The 21,993-nt window shown below is 44.1% G+C and overlaps 3 protein-coding genes and 1 non-coding gene across 9 annotated transcripts in view; 2 read left to right on the forward strand and 2 right to left on the reverse strand.

Moving 5' to 3' along the window:
• LOC142900668 (glypican-5-like) overlaps positions 1-21,993 on the reverse strand; it is a 446,285-nt gene that overhangs the window by 43,717 nt on the left and 380,575 nt on the right. Inside the window, exons 2-3 of the mRNA XM_076045076.1 lie at positions 5,823-6,237; positions 1,875-2,036 (exon numbers count right to left, since the gene is read on the reverse strand). Coding sequence (XP_075901191.1) covers positions 1,875-2,036; positions 5,823-6,003 — 343 coding nt within the window. The 5' untranslated portion in view covers positions 6,004-6,237. The remainder of the gene's footprint in view (positions 1-1,874; positions 2,037-5,822; positions 6,238-21,993) is intronic.
• On the reverse strand, positions 7,437-7,509 carry trnam-cau (transfer RNA methionine (anticodon CAU)). The gene has a single exon. It is a non-coding gene; the product is annotated as a tRNA-Met (tRNA).
• On the forward strand, positions 7,903-14,398 carry LOC142900670 (histone-binding protein N1/N2-like). Of its 4 annotated transcripts, XM_076045079.1 has the most exons (15): positions 7,904-8,061; positions 8,498-8,548; positions 8,653-8,763; positions 9,096-9,176; positions 9,569-9,678; positions 9,888-10,184; positions 10,373-10,443; positions 10,520-10,590; positions 11,006-11,079; positions 11,392-11,580; positions 12,091-12,263; positions 12,357-12,446; positions 12,775-12,849; positions 13,234-13,371; positions 14,203-14,398. In XM_076045079.1, the coding sequence occupies exons 1-15, from the start codon at positions 8,024-8,026 to the stop codon at positions 14,233-14,235; spliced, it is 1,602 nt and encodes a 533-aa protein (XP_075901194.1). In that variant the 5' UTR covers positions 7,904-8,023; the 3' UTR covers positions 14,236-14,398. The 4 variants fall into 4 exon arrangements, with proteins under 4 accessions (XP_075901195.1, XP_075901194.1, XP_075901196.1 ...); XM_076045080.1 differs by lacking the exon at positions 13,234-13,371 and having other exon boundaries at positions 7,903-8,061; XM_076045081.1 differs by lacking the exon at positions 9,888-10,184 and having other exon boundaries at positions 9,569-9,684.
• The window catches only part of lrrc7 (leucine rich repeat containing 7), a 97,867-nt gene continuing 95,524 nt past the window's right edge, over positions 19,651-21,993 (forward strand). For 2 of the 3 annotated variants that reach the window (XM_076045614.1, XM_076045611.1), the window contains exon 1: positions 19,651-20,899. The gene's annotated coding sequence lies outside the window, so the exon portion shown is untranslated. The remainder of the gene's footprint in view (positions 20,900-21,993) is intronic. The other variant, XM_076045612.1, reaches the window with a different exon arrangement.

The following is a 21,993-nucleotide window of genomic DNA, read 5'->3' on the forward strand; positions in this document are numbered from 1 at the left end:
CAAGAACCACTAGTTACAACCAAGGTTCTAAAATAGCACCTGCAACCCAGAAGCACTGTACATATCCAGTGGGGGGAAAAAGTTTTTGGACACCTCATGCATTTGTGATGTACTGTATTGTACCAAGAGTGCAAGAGGTCAGTCATGAAAATTTACCCACATGCTGCACGAGTACTGTTCTGTCAGCTCAGAACTGGATCTTTCAGCAGTATGACATCCCTCACGACACAAAGTGTACAAGAGCACAAGTACAAGAATTTAGTTTTCTTATTTTGTCTTGTAAACAATAAACAACAAAATAATTCCCATTTGTTTGCGTACTTCTGATGCAGCCAATTTCTCTTGCAATTATTTAGGGACAATAATTGGATTTAAAAAACTTTTTTCCACCACTGTATGTCTACACTCACTGGTTTCTTTTAGGTAGCTGGTACCTGCAAAATGTACCTCATATAGCGCCTGGAGGTTTTACTTTTTTTTTCTAACATTCCTTTAAAACCTGTCTCTGACTCTTAGACATTCGTGTTGAATGTTTTCTTTCATTAAAAAAACTTTTGTTGTAAGTCAGAATGTGAACACATGGCTGAATATCTCTTTGGATTTGTGCGCATAATGTGTTTAACCTCCTTATTCAAACCTGCTGAATTCCTGAGCGAGTTGAGCAGCAGCTTCTCACCCGCTGCCATTATTATCCTCCTGCTTGTTAAGCCCTCTTTGTGTACGGGTGTTTTGCATTAATTTTACCCATGGGTGCATCCACCATCCACCATCCGCCGGCCGTAAATAGCAGCTCGAAAATGAGCCCGGGTGCATTCAGACGGAGCAGGAGAGTGGAGAGAAGAGGAGACGAGACGGAGGGAGAACAACAAAAAAAAGGAAAGAAGAAGAAGAAGAAGAAGAAGAAGAAGAAGTGCATATTTGCCATGTTGTCTGCTGGGTTTCATCAGCTCTACCCCCCCAGTCATCCCTGTAGTACATGACCACACGCACACACACACACACACACACACAGGGGCTGCTGAATGGTGCTGAGAGACAAGTGGACAAGCAGAGTATTCTCCCCTCTATTCACAGCAGCCCGTCAGAGACTGGCTGTTACCCATGGAAACAACACCCTGCAGCGGATACGTGCTGAATGTAAACATTCTCCGTCCCCCCCCCCACCCGGCGCTCTCATTGGTCAAGAACAAAACCCGATTATGGCAGCGGCAGAGACGGAGAAAGGGAGCGCGGAGTTGTAACAAAGTTTTCCGCCGCTCCCTCTGAGAGTTTTCTGTCTCTCAAAGACTCAATCAAACCTTTCGCTGTGTTTGTTTGGCGAGCCACCGCGGCGCCTCGCAAAATCAACCGGTCTCACGCCGGCCACTCTAACACAAACCGGCTATTTGGTGACGGATGCTACAATGTGAGAACGACAGGAGGCCGCGGGCACTTGACAAAGCTGTTAAGGCGACAAAATCGACACTGCTATTAAAGTCACTTTGAGTTTTGAGAAGTCACAATGGAAGCGGTGGTGCCTGTTAAAGATGATAAAACAATGAGGGGGAAAAAAACACAGAAGCAGAAGAGCATACTGTGAAAATTGTATGCTTTTCATAATAAGAAACCAATCTTTAGAGAGCATTTTTCAGCACTAGAGCAGAGATAATAAGAGTATTTCCTTTTCAAATACTTTTGTTAAGCCAAGCAACAAAAGACATTCAACTCTTTGCAGACAGAATTGTGTGCAGAAATGTTTTTCAAACAACCTTGAACTACAACACACCGAATAAAATTATTATATTTCATTCTCAAACAGCTGTGGTAACAGCAACACTGTATAATGAATGACATAAAAATCATGCAACGACGTAGCCTCCAATGCCCAGCCTCACCTTGGTAGGCCTTGCTGTGTCCGGCGATCAGGTACTTGAGCTCGAAACTGTAGGATCTCATCTTCTGCTGTGTCTCGCTGCGAACGGCCGCCATGTAGCTGTCCTCCATCTTGCTGGTGCAGCAGCCAGGCCCGGCCTGGACGCACACACGGAGGGAATCATCTGGAAGACAGAGCGAAAACATTTTCATCCACAGAAAGTGTAAATCTAAGCCAATCAGAACGAGGGTTAAGAGTCTCCAGAATGACTTTAGGTTAGGGTGAAACATTTCCAGAAAAGCCACCATGAGAAAGTATATTTTCTAATTAACGTTTCATATTTCTCTTCAAAAAATGAGAGACGAAACATTCTGACAACTCTGTCTAATTGACTTAACTTGAATAATTAAGGGTTTCAATTACTGCATGCCTTGACAAAAATACTCCTTCAATGGGCCTTTAGGGAGCCGATGTGACGACACTCACAGCGGGCAGCATGTCATCACTCACACTAAGCAGCATGTGTGCGCGTCTCGCAGAGTTCTGTAAGCCAGGCACTCAGTGGCTGAGACGATGACGAGAGGAATGAATCATTCACTTAGGTCTCGCACACGCGCGTGTGTGCCCACACACACAGGCACACTCTGTGCTGTAAATCGGGATGTGTGTGACCCTGAAATATATTGCTGTGATTCTTATTTAGACAGTTAACTGTGTGTGGGGAGAAACATCTAATTTAATCCAGAAAAGCATCCCTATCTTGTTATCTATCTCCTATTTTACACAAGTCTGCTGAACATTTCCTAAACTTTCATCCACAACATTTGACTTCCACCATGAGGAAGACGGGACTTGGCCTTGCAACAACAGAGCTTATACTGTCACAGTCAGTGGATATACTGTATGATGGTGGTCCAGACAGAGGAACAGAGCAGGTGACTCCTCGCTCCCTCTTCAGCAATCACTTTGCACCAGGTGCAGTGATAAAATTCTATGACCCACAACGCATTACGTTTGGTCGTCACAAGAAATCTAGCAAAGAACATTGTATTGCAACTTTGGGCAACAGTGTGTATAACACAAAATGTGTGTGTGTGTGTGTGTGTGTGTGTGTGTGTGTGTGTGTGTGTGTGTGTTGGTTGAGGGGTATCCATCTACTGCAGCCACCTAGTTCACGCCTGAACAGTGGTCGCGGCACTGTGAGAATCACATTCTCCGATTTCGCAGGCGCCTCCAACATCATCCGGCTTCTGTTACTGGGTGAAAATCTGAGGCTCATCGAGGTCGGCGTGTCTGCTGCATCGCTGGCTGGCCGACAGACAGGCCCTGGTACGCCCACATGGATCGCACCCTGTCTGATGTGTTTGGTACAAGACAGGGAGTGGACGAGGAGGAGAATAAACAACTGCAGCTCAGCGAGGACCAAATGGAAGATATGTTGAATAATGTCTTTGTGGCTTCTGATCATCCTGGGTAGAGCTGATACAGGTGATACAAGGAGTACAAGCACCTTGGTGGTGACAAAAGACTGAATTGGCAGGCCAGCAGCACGGCTGTACACAAGAATAGCTGCAGCAGACAGCAAACTCTATTCCTGAGAAAGCTGAGATGCTGGAGCTGTTTAAGCCAGCACTCTCGTCTCCTCTGCGGTCTGCTGGGGCAGCAGCATTGCACCCAGTGACACTAACAGACTTAAGAAAGGCCGGCTCTGTCATCGGCTGGAGACAGGAGACAATGGGGGCGGTAATGGTGGTGGAGGAGCAGGACACTGAGCAAACTGTTATCGATCACGGGCAGCCCAAGCCAACCTCTCTGCCACAGAGTGGACAGAGAGCGAAGCCTCATCTCCAAAAGACTCAGACCACTTTGTTGTGTGATGGACGGCAACGGGACACTTTTTCTGACATGAGCCCGTAAACCTGTACAAATCTTCTCCCCAATATATATTTCTCTCCCGTTAAAAGGAGTTTATACTAAATGCATTTAGAACTACTGTGAGTTTTTCCTGTTCTCAGTTTGTACTTTAACTCATTATATGGTACAATCCTGCACACACAAGCACATGCAAGATCCTGCTGTAGTGCCTGAGCCTTTCCCTGGCAGGTGGGGCACAAGACCGAAAGATTAGAAGGCAGGGGTCAGTGAGTCCAGCCTTGAAAGACCCCGGCTGGACAGCTCAGTTCAGACTGAAGACTCAAGGATCAGATATGTTTAAGCTACACAGAGTATTTAAACTTAATAGCCAATATACTGTACACAACAACTTCCTAGATCAAAGTAAATATTCACGTTGGTATTTTTTTCTCTCTCTCTCTCCCTGCCTTGTTTATATGTCCTTTTCTCTGCAACCAGTCAAAACAGATGACCGCCGTCGGAGTCTGGATCTGCTCGAGGTTTCTGCTAACATGCTTGCTCTAGAGGGATCTTCTGCTTTCTCCTTTGATTGTGGAAAACACTTTGCAGATGTGATTTAGTGGTCTATAAATAAAGGTTGATTGATGGATTGATTGATGATCATTATCAGGCACAATAAGGTTGTGCATTCTTGTATGATGTGCATTTTTAATTGTTTTGTTTTTCAGTAATGTATGTATAGTACGCTGAGTGCTACAACGGGGACATTTCCCATGTCGGGATGAATAAAGTACATTAATCTAGCACGACATTTATTTATATTATGAGAAATAAACTTACAGAATGAAAACAAAGTCAAAAGACATTTATAGGAGAGAAGTTTCCATCCAATGAAGAGTTTTTTAATGCTCCTTTGAGATGTTGTGACTTGCACTTTCCTCAGTTAATTCATCCATAACTCGTGGATGAAAAGAGCCTGTTGTATAAAGATTCTGCTGCGGTGCTCATCTAAAATTAGCAGACACAGAGGTCACTGGCATATCTTGTTCATAATAGCGAAGAATTGCAAGCTCAACGTTGACTTAATATTCCTGCAGCAAAATTATACAGATAATTTAGTTTAAGAAAAATGATTTAGAGGCTTTAAAAAGTCAGTCCTTATGACTGTTATCTTGTGATGTGGTACAATAATGATCTTGTTGCATTACCAGATGATTAGGATTCTGTTCTAACAAAGACACTAAGTAACTTTTCAATCAGCACTTGAATTACATTAATCCGGGACATCTGAGATTACTACCAGCAAAATGAGTTTAGAAAAGGACATCATTAATGCCACCTTTTGCAACCAAGAACACACTTCATAGCTCAAGTCTATTTAGACTGTTTAGGCTAATTCTCACCAGAAATAGAGCGAGTGCTGCAAAGTGAAACCCTTGGTTTCAATCTCGTGTTAGTCACAAGCCATGATCTCACTGTCTAATGGCAAAATAGATCCCACGTTTGATTTTTTTTTTTAACATCACATGGACGTCTCCCTTTCCACTAAGGAATGAGAACAATGCAGAAAGTGGTTTGAACTTCTTTTGCCACAGGAAGGTCCTGAGGCTTAACCCAGCTGTTTCAGGAGAAGCCCCGATCATGCATAAATAATCGTCTTTTTTATCTTGTGACACATGTGTGAAACCCAATTGGATGGCACTCTGGTTTTATTTCAAGGTTTAAATCCATCAGTGTTGTATGGGGGAGGATAAAAAAAATCTATACATAATCAGATATAAGTGGTCTGCGCTATATAATTTCTATTATAAATTATAAGTTATTTACAGATTATGTCACACTCAAAGCGTCTACTTTGTGAGCAAAATCAGATAATTATTTTCAATGGGGATAAATAGCACAGCAACCGCCTTTGGTATAATAAAGGGAGCTGTCACAGAATTCATTAATTGAAGCTCAAATCACTCTCGCATGGAAAGAGCCCGCGTCTGTCGAAAACTTAGCCAGCTTTCTTGTTTAGCTTTTGCTCTGCTCAGAGGCTCGTCTGTCTAATGTTTGCAGCGGCGTCGTGAGGTGGTGTTGGTGGGGATGGGGGGGCGGGGGGGGGGTGACTGACCTGTTCCCGGCCTGTCTGGCACCAGCTCCACCGGGCCTATTTGGCGCATCATGTAGGCCGTCTTCACCTCATGACAGCTGTCCACATCGGCTGATCCGCAGCCAGTCCGCGGCAGCAGCAGAACGCAGTGCAACCAAATCAGCCAAAACAAGTCCACGTTTCGGAAGACTGCACGGAACATCGCGACATCTCAATCAGGGGGTGGGGGGTTTAGAGAGTTCCAGGTGGTTCGTAGGAAGTCCTCTCAAGTCCCGCGGAGATGCGCGACTATAAACTTCATCCACAGCCCGAGTGTGTGCGTGTGTGTGTGTGTGTTTGTGTGTGTGTGTGTGTGTGTGAGAGAGAGAGAGAGAGAGAGAGAGAGAGAGAGAGAGAGAGAGAGAGAGAGAGAGAGAGAGAGTGTACACGTCTGTCACTTTCGCCTGTGTTTATGTGGGAGAGAGTCCTCCCCCACTTTTTCTCTCATCCAGTCGTCTTCCTCACTGTGGCTCAATTAGTAACTAATGGGGGAAAGCACCTAAAATTTTACCAAATACGGTCTCGGCGAGAGCATTTAAGTTGTGACTCTTGAAATGTTGGCAGTCAGTGACTCGGATATAGTTACAACACTCGAATTACACGAGTCACGACGCGAGACAATTCGCAAAGTGGCCACATGCGCCAAACTCGATGGTCCCTTTATATATTTGCTATTTCAAAATAAAAATCTTTATAACGCCTTGGAACCGCTGCCTTTGCCTTTGATTGATTTACTGTTTGCAGAGCAAAATCTTGGGCAGAGGAACGTAGGCGCCCCCTGCTGGTCCGTTGAATTACATAAATCTTGACTAGTGCGATACAGAATTATTGTGCCGTATGGAATCGATGCTGACGAGTTTGATGCATACATAAAATATATACAGCCACACATACAGCGTTTTCCCTCTTCAGTTGGCTAACGGGATTCGGCCCTTCGATACAGCCGACGTTTTGGTTCAAGGTAGACGGGTTCGCGCGGGTGTATTCACTGATACTAATCAAGTTGGTCTCATTCGAGGTTTCTTTTTTTGTTGTTGTTGTTTTTTAAGAAATTGAAAAAAGAAAAAAGCAGCCATAGCTCTTGAGCTTGTTGGATCCATTCAGTAGCTGCTCCCGAAGTTGCATTATTATTTTCATTCATTTCATTAAAAATTTGAATCTTCTTTGGGCGAGAAGGTGAAGGTTTGGGCCTTCCGAGATTCGTGAGTCTTTATCGCCATCTTATGGTTGTTTTTAAGTACTGATATCGAGCAAATAAATGACATGCAAATCAAGATATTTCAAGTTTTTATTTCTTTGGATTTTGCTGATCAGGTCTTGCAGCTTAAAAAAAAATCTAACCCTCAAATTTTACAATAATTTTGTGGGTTTGTGGGTTTGAGGTTTTCAGATGAAAACCTTAATCAGCAAAGTTACAACAAGGAACTGCTTGAGATATGTCAATTTGCGTGTAATGGCTCAATAAAATTTGTTGGTTTCATCTCTTATGTTAAATTACCAAAATACAACAACTTTTACTTGATATTCAAATTTTTCGGGTAGTACCTGTATACTACCTAATCTATTGTTGATCATTAGGGAAAGAAAAAAAAACAGTGCCCCGTGTGAGGCTCGAACTCACGACCTTCAGATTATGAGACTGACGCGCTGCCTACTGCGCCAACGAGGCAGACATACGACATTGTGCTAAACTCTAACCAAGTACTGTCACCATGTATACTGAAAAGTATGTCTATTAAATTCCGACTTTTGCGTTGGTGTTTGTAGGTGTGTTATAGTCTAACTAAATCCAATACATTATTGTTTTCGCAAGTACTGCTACCTTAAGGCACTTTCTAAATAAAATCTCCTCGCTATGTCTCACAACAAACACACACACCAGCTTTCTCATTCCGAACTGCCTCTCAACATGCTGCAAAAACAATATTTTTATATATAATATACCGTGCTGACGTAAACGTTACGAGTAAAAGAACAGAAAAGACAAGAAACCCTTGGACCCTTGAAGGCGCCAACAACAATTGCTGCGGCTCCTTTAAATGCGATCTCCCGCGTTTCAAGTTGAGCGGAAGTACAGAAGCCTTTCCTCTATTTAAGCGCGCCAACAAAGAGCATTAAAGCAGGGCAGTAGTTCGTACACAGAGCACTGGAGAGTCAGTTTTACCTCCCGCCACGACCTCAGAATGCCAGAAGAAAGGTCTGCCGCACCCAGCTCCGACTGGTAAAAAAGTCTTGTTATTTAATTTTTTCGACTTGCCTGTATTATGTCTGCTGGGCGAATAACTCGCTAGCATGTAGCTAACGCGAGATAAAGCACGACCTTGCGCGATTAAATACCGACCTAATAACGCTGGGGGTTTTCCATGCTTGCAGCCAGTGACGCTGTAAATGTAAGTAATGTGAATTTTAGCGAACTGCATTTAGTATTGTGTGTGTGTGTGCTTTGCTCACAAACATTAGCCGTGCTACTCAGGACTCGGCTAGTTAGAGAACCACACTGCGCTAACAACAATAAAGGCGCAAGTTAGCCTGTAGATCCTACTTTGACAGTGAAACTTCGCTCCGTCAGCTCTGGTTGAACTTTGGAACGAGGCCTGGCATCTTCATCTTGAGTAAACTTGGATTTTAAAAACTCTTTAAAACACGAACTCTTTCAGCTTGGAAGAGCAGCCGTGCTCGTCATCATCTGCAGCTGCTGCGTCGGGCAGGTGAGTTTGCGCACAGAAGAGTTGCTGACGAGCGTTTATTTATTCATTTATTTATTGAATGGTTTTATTTTGTCGACAATTAAACCCCCAATGCGCCCCCCCAGTTCGGATGTTATGGACGACGCAAAGAAGCTGATCGGTGCCGGCAAAAAGCATCTCGTCATGGGAGATGTCGTCTCCGCCGTCAACGTCCTGCAGGATGCCTGCCGCGTCCTGTGAGTGTCATCTGTGATAGTTGTAGGAAATGGATTTTATTTCTTGTTTAAGGTTGACAAACTTTAAGTGAAATCTTATTTTTCAATGGTTTCCCAGACTTTGGCTTTTCCTTTTACGTTTTAAGAATATTCCTGTTTAATTCACGCTTTTCTGGTCTATTCCTTCCAACTAAGATGTACTGTTTGGTTTGCAGATGTTTTTATTTATTTATTTAGTATCAACACATAAATCTATTTATTTTATTTTTTATTAAGTTTTTTTTTGTAAGGTTTTGAGGGCAAATGATTGTCCAAAGTGGTGTTTGACTCAATGTATGATCTCACCTGTGCAGGGCTGGAACATATGGGGACACTGCAGACGAGTGTGGCGAGCCGTTTCTCCTGTGCGGGACGGCGCTTCTTGAGCTTGCCAGGTAGTTTATCTATAATGGTCACTGTGAATTATACTGTTTTTAAACTGCCGAAGGTGAGCGGACGTGAGTAACCAATCAGTTATGAAAACTGAATGCGAGGTTGGAAAGTTCATGTTTTATTTATAGATGATGGTGTCTTGATTACAGATTGCGGTAAAAAGCATATTGAACATGAATTAGTTTTTTTTTTTTTTTTTTTAATATGGACAAAGACATTCAAAATCCAATCTTCAAATCAAAAACAAACTGTTAGGATTGGCACTAAATTGAACTCTAGTGAACTTAAAAAATGGCAGATGCATAAAACTACAAGAACTTGCAATTGTTTTTTATGTCACATGTATAAATTTCCTCTAAACTCTTTCCTGTCACTATTGTAATGTGTTGGTTAGGATGGAGAACAGCGTCCTTGGCAATGCGCTGGACGGCGTCCCAGAGGAGTCTGAAGAAGAGGAGCCGCAGCCCAGCAACTCCAACATTGAGAGTGCCAACAATCTTGATGGTCAGTGTCGGTATAAAATTAAAATTGCTCTTTTTTTTCTTTTTTTTTTTGTCCCATGAATGAAATTAAATGTAATTGGGGTTTATTTTAGTATTGCAAAATGCCTAAATGCTGTTTTTAATACCTCGACAAAATGTTCACGTGCTTGTTAGGTGGTATAAGTCAAGTCAATTGGCTTTTCTTTTTTTTTTAATACCTCTTTGGTACAGAGGAAACTAGAGATGAGCTGCGAAGGCAAGTCTATGATGCAATGGCAGATGAGGAAAAAGGTGTCCAAGACAAGCCAGTGTCAGAGGACGGACTGGGCAACGGCGAGGTGAAGGAAAACGGTGTGGCAAAGTCCCCTGAGAAACAAATGACTGGCTCAGTCCAGGAAGACCAAGGGAATGGTGTTTGTGAAAGTGCTGGGAAAGAAAGTGAAACTGAGGCGGTGCAGCAAAACGGTCACGAGCCTGAGGGACAAGAGTCGATGGAGGCTGAGCAGGACGGTGAAGCAGCAGAGGGCAGTATGTTTGTAGCAAAGTGCACTTGGGGTTGGAGCACAGTTCACTTGATTTCAGAGCACACGGCTGAGCTGGTGGTGTCACTGAAGGTGGAGGACACGCAAAGTAGAAGGGCATCGTTGGTCTCCTCTTTGCTCCGTCACGAAACAGAAAAGAATGCATTGTAACGGGCTCCACTTTGCTTCTAACAGATGATGACGACGACGATGATGATGATGACGACGATGATGACGATGACGAGGAAAAAAATGGACAAGATAAGGTGCGGCGTCCTAGATATGACCGTGGCAGATTTGTTTTTTTTAATTTTCAATTTAATTTCTGGTTCCTCTCCACAGGAGGAGGAAGAGGTTGGGAATCTGCAGTTGGCCTGGGAGATGCTGGAGCTCTCAAAGATGATCTACCAAAGGTAGTGCAACCCAAAGATGGATGGGGGGGGTGGTATTATGGCAGTAACTGACATTTAGGTGTTTGTGCATCTGGTCTACTGAATTTTGCTAAGTTTTGAGCACAGACTGAAATGATCCTATTGAAAAATGGATCATCTTTCAGTGCCAAATTCAGAATCGTCTGGAAGCTGCTAATCATCTGGCATACGTGTGTCAAGACGTAAGGTTGCTGCTGGTCACCGTATCAAGCCGTGAACTCTCCCAAACCTTTGTTAATGTTGGAGGCAAAATTGCCGTCATGCCAAAAAAAACTCCAAAGTGAGGCTCCACTACAAGGGCATTGAAATTGAGTGATGCGCAGCCAGTTGACACGTGATGAATTATTTAAATCAGTTTCAGGGATAAAAACTTGAGCGCGTCAAACTGTTTCTACAGAAAGGACGACAAAGATGGCCAGCTAATGGCAGCACAGGCGTTCCTGAGACTTGGAGAAGTTGGGGCCGAATCAGGTATGTTACATGTTATGTTACATGCCGTCGACTCAATAGTCGAAGGAAATTGGTAAAGCCTAACGAGGATTTGGCTGAATATTATTTGAGTAATTGTTCTTAGACTGTGAGGATGAGTGGAACACCGGCCAAGTATAGCATGAATTACAATATCATGTAAAAGTGAAGCCAGGTTGTCTGTGGTTTTTCCCCTCTCCTTAACATTTTTTTTTTCTCTACAAAAATCACTCTGAAGTCTTCGTCTTCTCCATGCTAGTTCATTCCACGTTTCTTATGGAGCCACAAAGTCAGAAAGTCTCTGTCTGCCAAAAGGCAACTACCCACAGGCGCTTGAAGACTTCCAGGAGTGTCTGACTCTGCAGCTGAAGCACCTGCCTGCACACAGTCGCCTGCTGGCCGAGACTCACTACCACGTAGCCACCACCCTGTGCTACATGAACCAGTACAACCAGGCCATCGAGCACTACAACAGCTCCATAAAGGTCATCGAGACCCGTCTGGGTGAGGACTTGTGCACTGCTGAGATTTATTTTGTTTTTGTAAAAAGAGCATAACAGAACTAAGAGATGGGGTCTTGGGAAATCTGGTGTAATGTGTGGATTATATTTGTGCACTACCAGTCAAAGTTTGGACACACCTTCTCATGAAAATTTTTTTTTGGATAGATACTGGAGACATCAAATATGAGTAAAATATATAATTTTGCAGCAAAGAAAACCATGTTAAAGAACTCTGAATATATTTTTTTACGAAAGGCGGCTATTTTGAAGAATTTTATTGTTTCCTACATAATTCCATGTACATGTCATCTGTAGTTTTGATGCCTTCAATGAGAAACTGCAATGTCAACAGTCATGAGAATGAGAGAAAAGACAAATTCATAAGGTGGTCCAAACTTTTGACTGCTAGTCTTGCACATTGGATTGTAACTAGGCATAAATTGCTGGGTTCCGTTTAATGCTGATGAGCGAGACCACGGACCGGTTCTGAGTTGTCTTGTTTGTTGCAAAGCCATGTTGCAGGACGCCATCGCCGCGGCGGAGGGCGCGGGTGACGCGAGCGAGGAGAAGACTGAGCTGGAGGAGCTGAAGCAGCTTCTGCCCGACATCAGAGAGAAGGTGGAGGACGCCAAGGAAAGCCAGCGGACGGCCAGCGCCGCCTCCCAGGCCATCCAGCAGACGCTGGTGGGTACACGGGAACAACGCTGCATTCAACATCTAGTCTTGCCTATATGTACAACGTGATAAAAAATTTGACACCACTTGCCATTTTGTCAGGGTGGCGCTTCAACCTCATCAGCATTCCAGTGTGAAAACGGCGGCGGCCCCTCATCATCAACGTCTTCAGCTTTTGGTTCAGCCAGCCAGGTAAAGGCAGGAACACGGCTCCAAGCTCAGACATGAAAAATAATTGTCAGATTAAATGGCGATGTCCATAAATTATGCGACTGTCAGCTTTGGAGGACAGCTATATTATTGTAGTTCATTATCACTATTAAGATTTTTATATTTGTTGCGGTGTTGTGAAGGATGTTTTTTAAAATTCAATCTTTGTAGATTTATTTTTCTTGGGTTAAGGGGGGTGATGATCTAAGATTATCCCTTTCATTCAGGAGTTCAGAATGTTTGTATTTATTTTTAACTGAATGAAATAAACATTTAAATAATAAATAACACGATGACCCACCTGTTTTAGAAGCCGGTCCAGTCGCCCGACACCACCTCGTCTTCCAAGGCTCCCACTGACATCTCCCACCTCGTCAAGAGGAAGGTGAGTCTTTCAGCGCTCCCTATTCTTTTTTTTTTTTTCCCTTCATTTTGCATCCTTCAGCCAATCACAAACCTCAACCGTGCATTCTGTCCCGCATCGATCATCTGTGTGGCCGTGTGTCTGTCGGAAAGACCTGGGTGCTTGTGTGAGTCTGTTGCTTGGGAAGTCATCGGCTTGCTGCTGTGTGTCGCCATGTGCCCCTTTTGTGTAGACGTGTCCTGGTCGTCATTGTGCAGCTTCGGTGTTGGCAGATGTCAGCTTGCATGATTCGCCTCATTGACTTTTTATTTTATTTATTTTTTCCTTGCGTCCAACTTTGTGCCAGAGAGTTCAGTTTCTGTCTTCCTTCCCGTCCCTCTGCCCCCCCGGTTTGTTTCTACACAGCGGAAACCAGAAGAGGAGACCTCCGTACATGACACTGATGCTAAACGAGTGAAACCAGAGCAGAACTCAGTTAATGGCAGCAGTGACTCGAGTGCCAACAGCGGCAACGGAGTCCAGGAGGGCAAATCGCAGCAGGAGGCGAGTGACGGGCATGTGCCCTTTTTGTACCGTGGAGGAGGTGGTGCATGCAGCAGTCGCAGCGTTGGCGTCTCTGGAGTTTCAGTCCGGCGTCTTCAGTTTGGCTTTCTCCTCTGTAGCTGCTTCATTTTGTAATTGTGACAGCGGGTGTGTTTGAATGTGGCTTCTGAAGGTTTTGGAAGATTGTGAAGGTGCATGTTGGCTTACTGCCAGTCGTTATCATGGCCTCTTGTAAAAATTATTTTTTAAAAAGTGCTCGGACTCAAAATGATCTGCAGTTTAATGGTTGTGCATCACCTCCTTTCAATGAAGTCTTAGACCAGGGGTGGGCAATCTGTTTGACTGGTGGCCGACAATGACTTTGAAAATTGGACAGGCGCCAGAGCAGCAGCAGCAGATGCATGGAGTGTTTTGGTGACCCACCTCATAGTGGGGAAAAATGTATTCTGAGATATGTGAACCAAATGAACCCAAACAAAATCGGTGTCTTTGAAGCCCCAAGGTATTTAGCTTTTTATTAAAATCACTCTTAAAACAATGACAGGATTAAACATAGCTGTTTTATTACTTGCTGTGATCATTTCTTCAAGTTCAGCAGGCCAGATTAAAAAGTTTAAGGGGCCACATGGTCCCCGGGCCGTAGTTTGCCCATGCCTGTCTTGGACCCAAACCAATTGGCCTCAGGTCTGCCAGACTGCAGCCGTGAGCTCTTGACTGCTTGAGCGAATGCCTCTTATATTACCCCTGCTTGTGCTGATGACTGTGGGGTGACGGTTCATCACCAGCTCCTTTCAGCTGCTCTAATGAACTCTGAATTTCTGCTCCCTACAGTGTGCAACGTCGCCTGTCAAGTCTTCATCATGACAGTCTTCTCCTTGCTCCTGAACTCGAAACCAGCACAGCATGCCCATTCAACTCTTTCCACTTCAACACTTGTTAATGTAAATAAGATCCACTTTCATAGATTTGTCTGTCAAGTTTTTTTGTATACTTGTAGTAAAAATCAATAAATGCATTTGCAGAGCTACGTTGGACTTCTATTCTTTGTATACTGTGGGGCAGCAGGAAATGAACTTCAGCTGCTGTTGTTCCAACACGAGCCACATGACTTGATGGATTTGATTTGAATATGGTATTTAGAAAATGTACACTCAGTTTTTATGGCAAATCTCATCCTGCTTTTAGACGTGAGAATGGCTTTTAACTTAGTTTATACCAAGAAACGGAACTATGACTGTTCTGTGAAGACAGTATGTGACTTTGACAAATGCTTGACCAATTGGCAAATTCTATTGGCACAGTGACACTTGAAAGTTTCCTTTGTATTTTAATCTCTAATGTGAAGAGCAGTTTTACCCCTGGCAATAACTAACTGTGGAATGTCCCATTGATCCTTACAGGCCTACTGGATGAGTCAGAGGTAAAATGGGTTAGCGTGCGGTCTGCCGCCATCTAGTGGCCGCAATGGAAAATGAAAGTGGAGTTCATGGTGTTGGGCAGCTGGTTGACCCCACACTGACAATGTGTGCTGATAGGATGTGTGTGTGATTAATAAATTCTGTCCAATTGTGTTGGTGAAATAGCATCAAGTATCAGACTTGACGTCCTGGTTTCTGTCCACCTTAAGACGCATATAATATAATGGTAAATGTTTGGTAATTCCAGGTGTTGGTGATCAAACTTATACATTCAATCCTCATTCTCTGTCTTTATCATAAAATATGTTTCTATAATGGTACTAATAACTAATCAAACCCTTTTTTTCCTCCCTTACCACCAACTAGACCTAATGCTGTCACTCCCTGTGTCTGCAAGGGTTCTCTGGCTCATCCTTCTGTACGTTTACTTCTCTACCACATCAGTATTATTCAAATTGAATATGATAGCTCAATTATTTTATGTCCAAATAATGCTGCTGATGTGAAAAAGTAATCTGACTGAAGCTTTAGAGACAGAGCTGTATCTTTTTACTAAGGTGTGGAAAAATCTGGTGGTGAGAACACCGATGGAGTGTCTAAAATAGGTAACCAATAAAGTGCAATATTCGGACGTCCAAATACACAAAATAAAGGGAATGTTCAAATCTCAAGAAAAGAACGTACTGCTTAGTCCTTCAAAAGTGTTTAATCAATACGTGTGTACAGGATGCACTAGTGTGCAAGGTGCATGAATGCAAGTGTTAGGAGTGGGAGGAGGAGGAGGCAATCTCCTGGGCCTGGCAGCCTTCTTTTCTTCTTCCCATCTCTGCCTGCAAGCTGGAAATCTGCACTAGGTTCTCCTTCTGAATCAGAGCAAGCTCAACCGCGGCTGCTGAGAGGACACAAGAACATAGGATGTCGTCTGTCAAGATGAATCCTCCAAACAACAGATCATTAAACTATGAGGCAGTGAGATCATGTTGATCCAAAATGGCGGCGCAGTCAGTCAGTCAGCTCAGCACTTACCCGACAACCTCCTATTTCACATTTTTGTTGCACATGAACGTGTTGTAGCAGAACGTCTGTGTTCGTTCCTGTCGTTTGCAAACATTTTGGGAGCTGCAGAAGGCTGCAAAGACAAATATTGGCCTCGAAAACAATAAACTTTGGACATGATAAAGTAAATTGTTTTTCAGGATGGAAAATTCAAGCGGAGTAAATCATGTTATAAAGACTCCACACAGCACAGCTGCACAGGAAGAGCGTTTCACTGTGATGAGAGCAACACTCTTCTTTGTGCATCTTCACTGTGGCTCTTTTCTTGCCAGCTCTGGCACCGCTGCTTCTCCCCCACACGTCGAGCTTCCGCTCACAGGTCAATCACTCGCGTCACAATGGCTGGATCAGACCCCTGCTTTGTGCAGGGCATTGCAAATAATTCCCAATTTCCCTAAAGAATAAGCGTCAGCCAGACACCAACGAATGTCAGTAGAAACCAAATCTCGGAGAGGGCCATCAGTTGAAGCGATGAGCTTGTAGCTGTCGCAATGCATCTTTATTTTCTTTCGTTGAACGGGCCGATCGGCTTGTGCGGAGACGTATTGCACTCCAAACCCAATAAAATGTAGAGGTATTTCATCTAAATTAGATCATGTCGCAGGGCCAATGGAAAGTTTCCCAGCCGCGATCTACTTTACGATGGGGAATTCAATTTATTCCCCCAAAAATGCGGCAGTGAGGAACTACCTAGTCATAATGAAATACATAATAGACACTCTCATCATCGCTAAGCTTGAAAAAAAAGAAACATATTTGATTTAATATTCATCTTTGTGGCAGGGCATCACAAAGGCAGTCCATTGTTTTTGTCTGTTTTTTGTATCAGCCACAATAGATAAGAGCAGTTGACAAATAGGTCTTAGCACAGACCTATCTCATAGTTTTTCTGATTAACATTCAAATCCACATACTGTATGAATGCATAAATGATGATTCATTGCTTGGGATCAAGCTGACGACACGAAAATGTGGCAACAAAGATTGTAATCAGCCGAGGGAGGAGTACTGCTAACTAATGCTGGCAAAGCAATTCAAGCTTGGAAGCATGCGTCATGTTTTATAAGGTGAAGTCTCTTTAGCGAACTCTGGTAAGGACAAAGTCGTCAGTAAATAACTCCAACATTTGATTTGATTCTTCAGTGATGTCTCCTAGATCCCAATCTGAGCGGTCCAAGATGAATTGGCAAGGTTAAATAGTCACTTATATGAATAACTTGAGTACGCAAGTGGGCCTAAGAGCCTGGGGAAGATTTGAAAATGGCTCCTTAATTTTAAAAGTGACCCTCTCCCCCAAAAGACCATGTTTTTAAATTGAGAAATGAATTCATTGCATCTGCCCTTAAACTGTGTGCACTGGTGGAGCGCAAATAATTAATTTCTTACATTCTGACCTAGAGTCAAAATAATGTACTCTTGTACTCTAGTGTCCGTCTTAAGTCACATACTAACCCGTGACTCACTCTGGCAACAGTGGCTGATGGCTTAATGTATTATTTAAAGGGTTTTCACAGTATATGAAAAACGGCCACTCTTGGAGCACCTTGACATGGCTTAAGTGCTAACTAATTACCATATCGTCAAAAGCTCAAAGGATAAGGAAAACGGCTGAATGGGAAATGAGACCGAAAAAGGAAACTTGGAGGAGCCCGTTTTTAGCAGTTTGGCAGCTTTTCTTCCTCAAGGGGCATCCTTCTACTCACTTGTTAAAACTTGATGGCAGAAGAATAGAATTGTTTGACATCCTGTATTAACATTTTATCCTTGACACAAGTTTATAGCACTTAGATGTGCATATTTCTGTATAATAGAGTATCCTACCTCCTCTTGACTGACATAATGATATTCATACATGAATTTTTAATCAAAGACCACAAAATGCCTGCAGTACTTGGTGAAATGACAATTAAAATGAGGCTGCATAAGCAAAATGTTGCTTTCGCCCCTGTTGGGTTTGTTTTCATGAGAATATGATACAGTTAAACATCTATGCAAATTAGTGACGAATAATTGGCTCTTGTCTCCGTGCAGAGATCAAGTTCGGTTACTTCAGTTTTACCTCATCTGTGAGGTCTTGCAAAGGTTTTGGGTCCCCATCTTACCTCCCCTCAGCTCCTCCTGTAGTGTGGCATCAACACTTCTTCCAATGGTCATGATCCAACAATGATCGCAGGTTCCACGCACAAACACTTGGAGACAGGTATCGCTTTTTCTCCTTGCAGTGTCAAAGAGATTGTTGTAGCTGGACGAGTTAGTTCTCCAACATTTTTTAACCTAATCTTTCAAATGTAATCTGTGGTGGAAATTCTTTTTTTTTTTTTTTTTTTTTTTATGTTCCAGTGCATCCTCACCATGATTCAACTCTAACTTATTAACACGGGAAATAAACAATTTGCCAAGTTAAATGTCTTGCCTTTATTTGAAATCATTCAATCATCAGTCCACAATTGAATCCCATAGACAATGTGTCCCAGGACAGGGAACATAATGCTGGGGCGCCATTAAGGGGATGAAAACATGGAAGATTCTATGGGCCCAGCAGCAAGATGAGGGGACCCTGGAGGAGTCCAGCGGCTCAACGCTGTAATTTATTTTTTTTCTTCCAAGTCAATTTCGGGTGCACGTACAAACTAACACAGAGGGAAATACAGACTCTATTTCCTCTCATTTTCGACTCTAATTTGTCCAAGTGAATAGTCTGAAACAGGACTAATCCGGACGGATGGCCACACTGGGGGAACACAAGGTCGGGTGAAACGTCGATCAGAGGCATAGGCGGGTTGGCCATTCCGTAGCCATCCTAGGAAAAGAAACTTTGCGACAGGTGAGTTGCCACGCCCATGGCCGCTCCCCCAGCGGTGCTCCGTCTCATCGTCTCATCCCAGAGAGCGCGCCGTGCGACCACAAAACACTGGACGACACAAAACACGGTATGACAACTCGGTCACGTTTGACGTTAAACACGACGCACCTCACTGTAATGCATGTGTAGCCAACCCGCAGAGTAATTAAAGGGTTATACTGTCAACTTCAACTTTCAATACTGTAAACCAACCTAGCTAAACAAGCTAGTTTAGCTGGACACAGTAGTAGCTAATATCTCTGCAGCCAATCATGGCCAGTTCTCAATTTCCAAGTCAGCCAGAACAAGAAATGTTTGCTAAAATCATCAGGCTCTTCCGTGCATATTTGATCATGATTATTGAGATTTACCTCACAATGCCCTGCTGTAGGTGGCTGTTTAGGGTCACATCATCCACGTTTTTTCTTTCTTTTTTTTTTTCTCCATTTATGAAGTGCTCAAAGCTGTGTCTGTTCTCTCTGCCCCTCTCCCGATGCAGAACGGCACTGTGTGTGTCTTCAGAAGCAGCCCAGCGGAGCGAGACAGCATGGTACAGTATCCACTTCCCATCTGCTCTCAGAGAGGCTGTTCATTAAAAGGAAACATAGGCGAGCTAGCAAACAAAACAAACAAAAACAACACACTGAACAAAACAAAACATAACAGGATTCTCACATTACTCATAATTAGGGAACAAGCCCATAAGACAAGGACTAATTGGAAAAAATAATATCCTTCCCATAAGCAGTAATTGTACAATGCATAACCAGCCTTAGCCTTTGTTTAAATTCTAAGAAATTAGTTTTCTTCTTCCAACTTCCAAACGCCCTTGTATGTTTGTCAGTAATAATAGCGACTGAACGGTTGTAAAATCCCACTTACAAATCTGTTCTGGAGTAACGCATTCATATGCTGCTTTATTATCCTAAGGCCACAGTGGGTGAAATTGATGGTCAAGATCTAAAACAGCTTTCACTTCCCACGGTTACGTTCTACTACAATCTTATATATTTGTGCCCCTTTTCTGTTATCTGCACAAAATATTTTTTATAAGCGTTTTTAATCAACGTCGTTGCTGCAACTTAAAAATCGCTCAGATTACGCTCCAGATAGAGATGATCCAACTGGCAGGTGAGTGCTGGATACTGCAATTATCAACTTCCAATCAGAAGCATCAGAATAGTATCAAACTTTTGTCTGTGCAGGGAAACGAAAAGGAAAAGTACTTGCTTGTGCCAACACTGAAAACTCAGCCTTTTTTTTTGTAAAAAAAATTTGATCAGATGTAATTAAAACTGTAATTGTGAATAATTCCACAAGTAATGGAAATTGAATCACACATTGTTTCCAGTAATGTAAATGAATACAATTATCTTTATTTTCTAATTAAATTATGTAACAACGTTACTTGTTACTCCCCAACACTGCTCGTTCTTAGTTTCTACCTCGGCGCGCAGTGTCTTGCAATCTGCTGTGCCTCTGCAATACTGAGACACAGGCTGCAGCTTGGAGCTGAAATATTCAGCATCCCTCAACACCTCCTGACAGAGCGAGAGAGAGGGCTGGCGAGGGAGTTCAGCAACTTATTTCCCTGCTATGCACCACGAACACACATACGCACACACTCGCGGATGCTGGCGGGTTGCTAGGCAACTGTCGAATAAAGCGGCAGGCCCTGGAAAAATCGTAGAGAAAGGAGGGAAGGAGGAGAGTTCACAAGTGCTGCTGTCCTACTACGGGCTGCGAGGCTCCGTGCGGGATCCCGCCACGGCTCTCTGTGTGCCATCTGCGCTTTCGGCGACGAGGACTTGTGACTCCTGGTTCTCCCTCCGCCGGCCAATCGGCGTCGGAGCTGGGGGCGGGCCCACCCGTCGCCGAGGTTACCGTCGGTGATTGACGTTGAGCCTCCTGCAGCGGAGCGCTCGGCAGCGTATCTCCGATGGTCCTGTCTTCCCCCGCTGTCCTCCTCCTCCTCCTCCTCCTCCTGCTGCTGCCGGAGACCGCGGAGAAATCGGGAATCGGGGAAGAGACGGAGAGCGACAACACAGTGGGAGCAACGGAGATGCTGGTTGTTTGAAGTGAACTCGCTCTCCTCCTGCTCTCCCGCTCTCCTCAGTGGAAAGGATGAAGGCTGCCGGAGCGCTGGAGGCAGCCTGCTGAAGGGGGGTTGGAGAGGAAAAGGAGGCATTCCTGAAGAAGAGCAGATTTGTTGGTAAGAGAAGCTCCACCGCTTGCACTTTTTCCCGTCCGTCTCAGCTTTACTTGTCAGTGTCGGCCCTGCTTGTGAGATGCCAAGTGATGCTGGGGTATCCCGCTGTAGTTTTCTCTTTTTTTCTCCCCGTGTACATAATTGTCTCACGCAGGGATTGAGATTTACTGCATATTGCGTAGCAGAAGAGGAGTCGGTGCATGACACCCACATTACAGTGCGTGTGTTAGTCACACTTGTGCGAGGGGCCTTAGCTGAGTCAAGAGCTTCCCGCTGCTTCAGAGGGGATTGAGGAGATCGTCCTAAAACGACACTGTACATTTTTTTTTTGCTTTTACTGGGACTTTCATCGCAAAGGAAGGCCTCGTTCTTCTCGGCTTGTCTGTCGTATCTGCATGGAGTAGGAGTATCAATTACATAATACTCCAGCAAGACCCACTTCTCACCCCCCACCCCCTTGTATGAACACACCGTGCGGCATCACGCTGGCCCACGAACCTCCACAGGAAGGCAGCGATCGGACGGCTTACCCCAAGAGACTTTGAGGGCAAACGCTTTGCCGTTGCACTTTTGTGAGGACAAAACCCATCGACTCGAGTGCGTGCGCGTACACGTCTGCGCGTGCGGCGCTCCGAGCCCCAGGTGGTGGATTTGCAGCGCTTTCGACCGGTGTGGGCAGATAAGTGCACTAACAAGTGGGGTAGGTGTTCAGAACTCTCGGTCTCCCTCGCCTTGTTACAGTTTGCTAATTTCGTAAAAAGGAAGGGGCAACGAGAAAGTGCACCGTGCGCAGAATTTTAATTCGCTCAGAGCGGGCAAGGTTAGCGTGGGCTCCTCCGTGCCAGCAGGATTCCCTGAAACATCCATTAGTAACCCCAGGTCAGATGACAGCCGGCTTCTCCGTGTCCTCGGGGCACGGCCATGCACAGTCGGCGGCCTTGGCGTTCTGCCCTGCTGCTCTCTTGATCAAGTCCTCAGAGTATGGCGTAAACACCGCAAGGCCGTCCCAGATTAGGTGTGAAAATGTGTCCGAGGCTCAAGCTCTCTTATTCTTTGGGGAATGTTTTACCCTCATGCTGGTCATTGCAGTCACAGAC

Source organism: Nelusetta ayraudi, unplaced genomic scaffold (genome assembly GCF_046127955.1).
Source record: "Nelusetta ayraudi isolate G7.1 ecotype Tasmania unplaced genomic scaffold, CSIRO-AGI_Nayr_v1 ptg000084l, whole genome shotgun sequence".
Taxonomy (NCBI): Eukaryota; Metazoa; Chordata; class Actinopteri; order Tetraodontiformes; family Monacanthidae; genus Nelusetta; species Nelusetta ayraudi.

Coding starts and splice junctions, on each gene's coding strand:
- LOC142900670 (XM_076045079.1), top strand. CDS start 8,024: ATGCCAGAAGAAAGGTCTGCCGCACCCAGCTCCGACTG. Junction 9,679..9,887: donor GAGTGCCAACAATCTTGATG/GTCAGTGTCGGT, acceptor TCTTTGGTACAG/AGGAAACTAGAGATGAGCTG. Junction 12,850..13,233: donor CCCACCTCGTCAAGAGGAAG/GTGAGTCTTTCA, acceptor GTTTCTACACAG/CGGAAACCAGAAGAGGAGAC.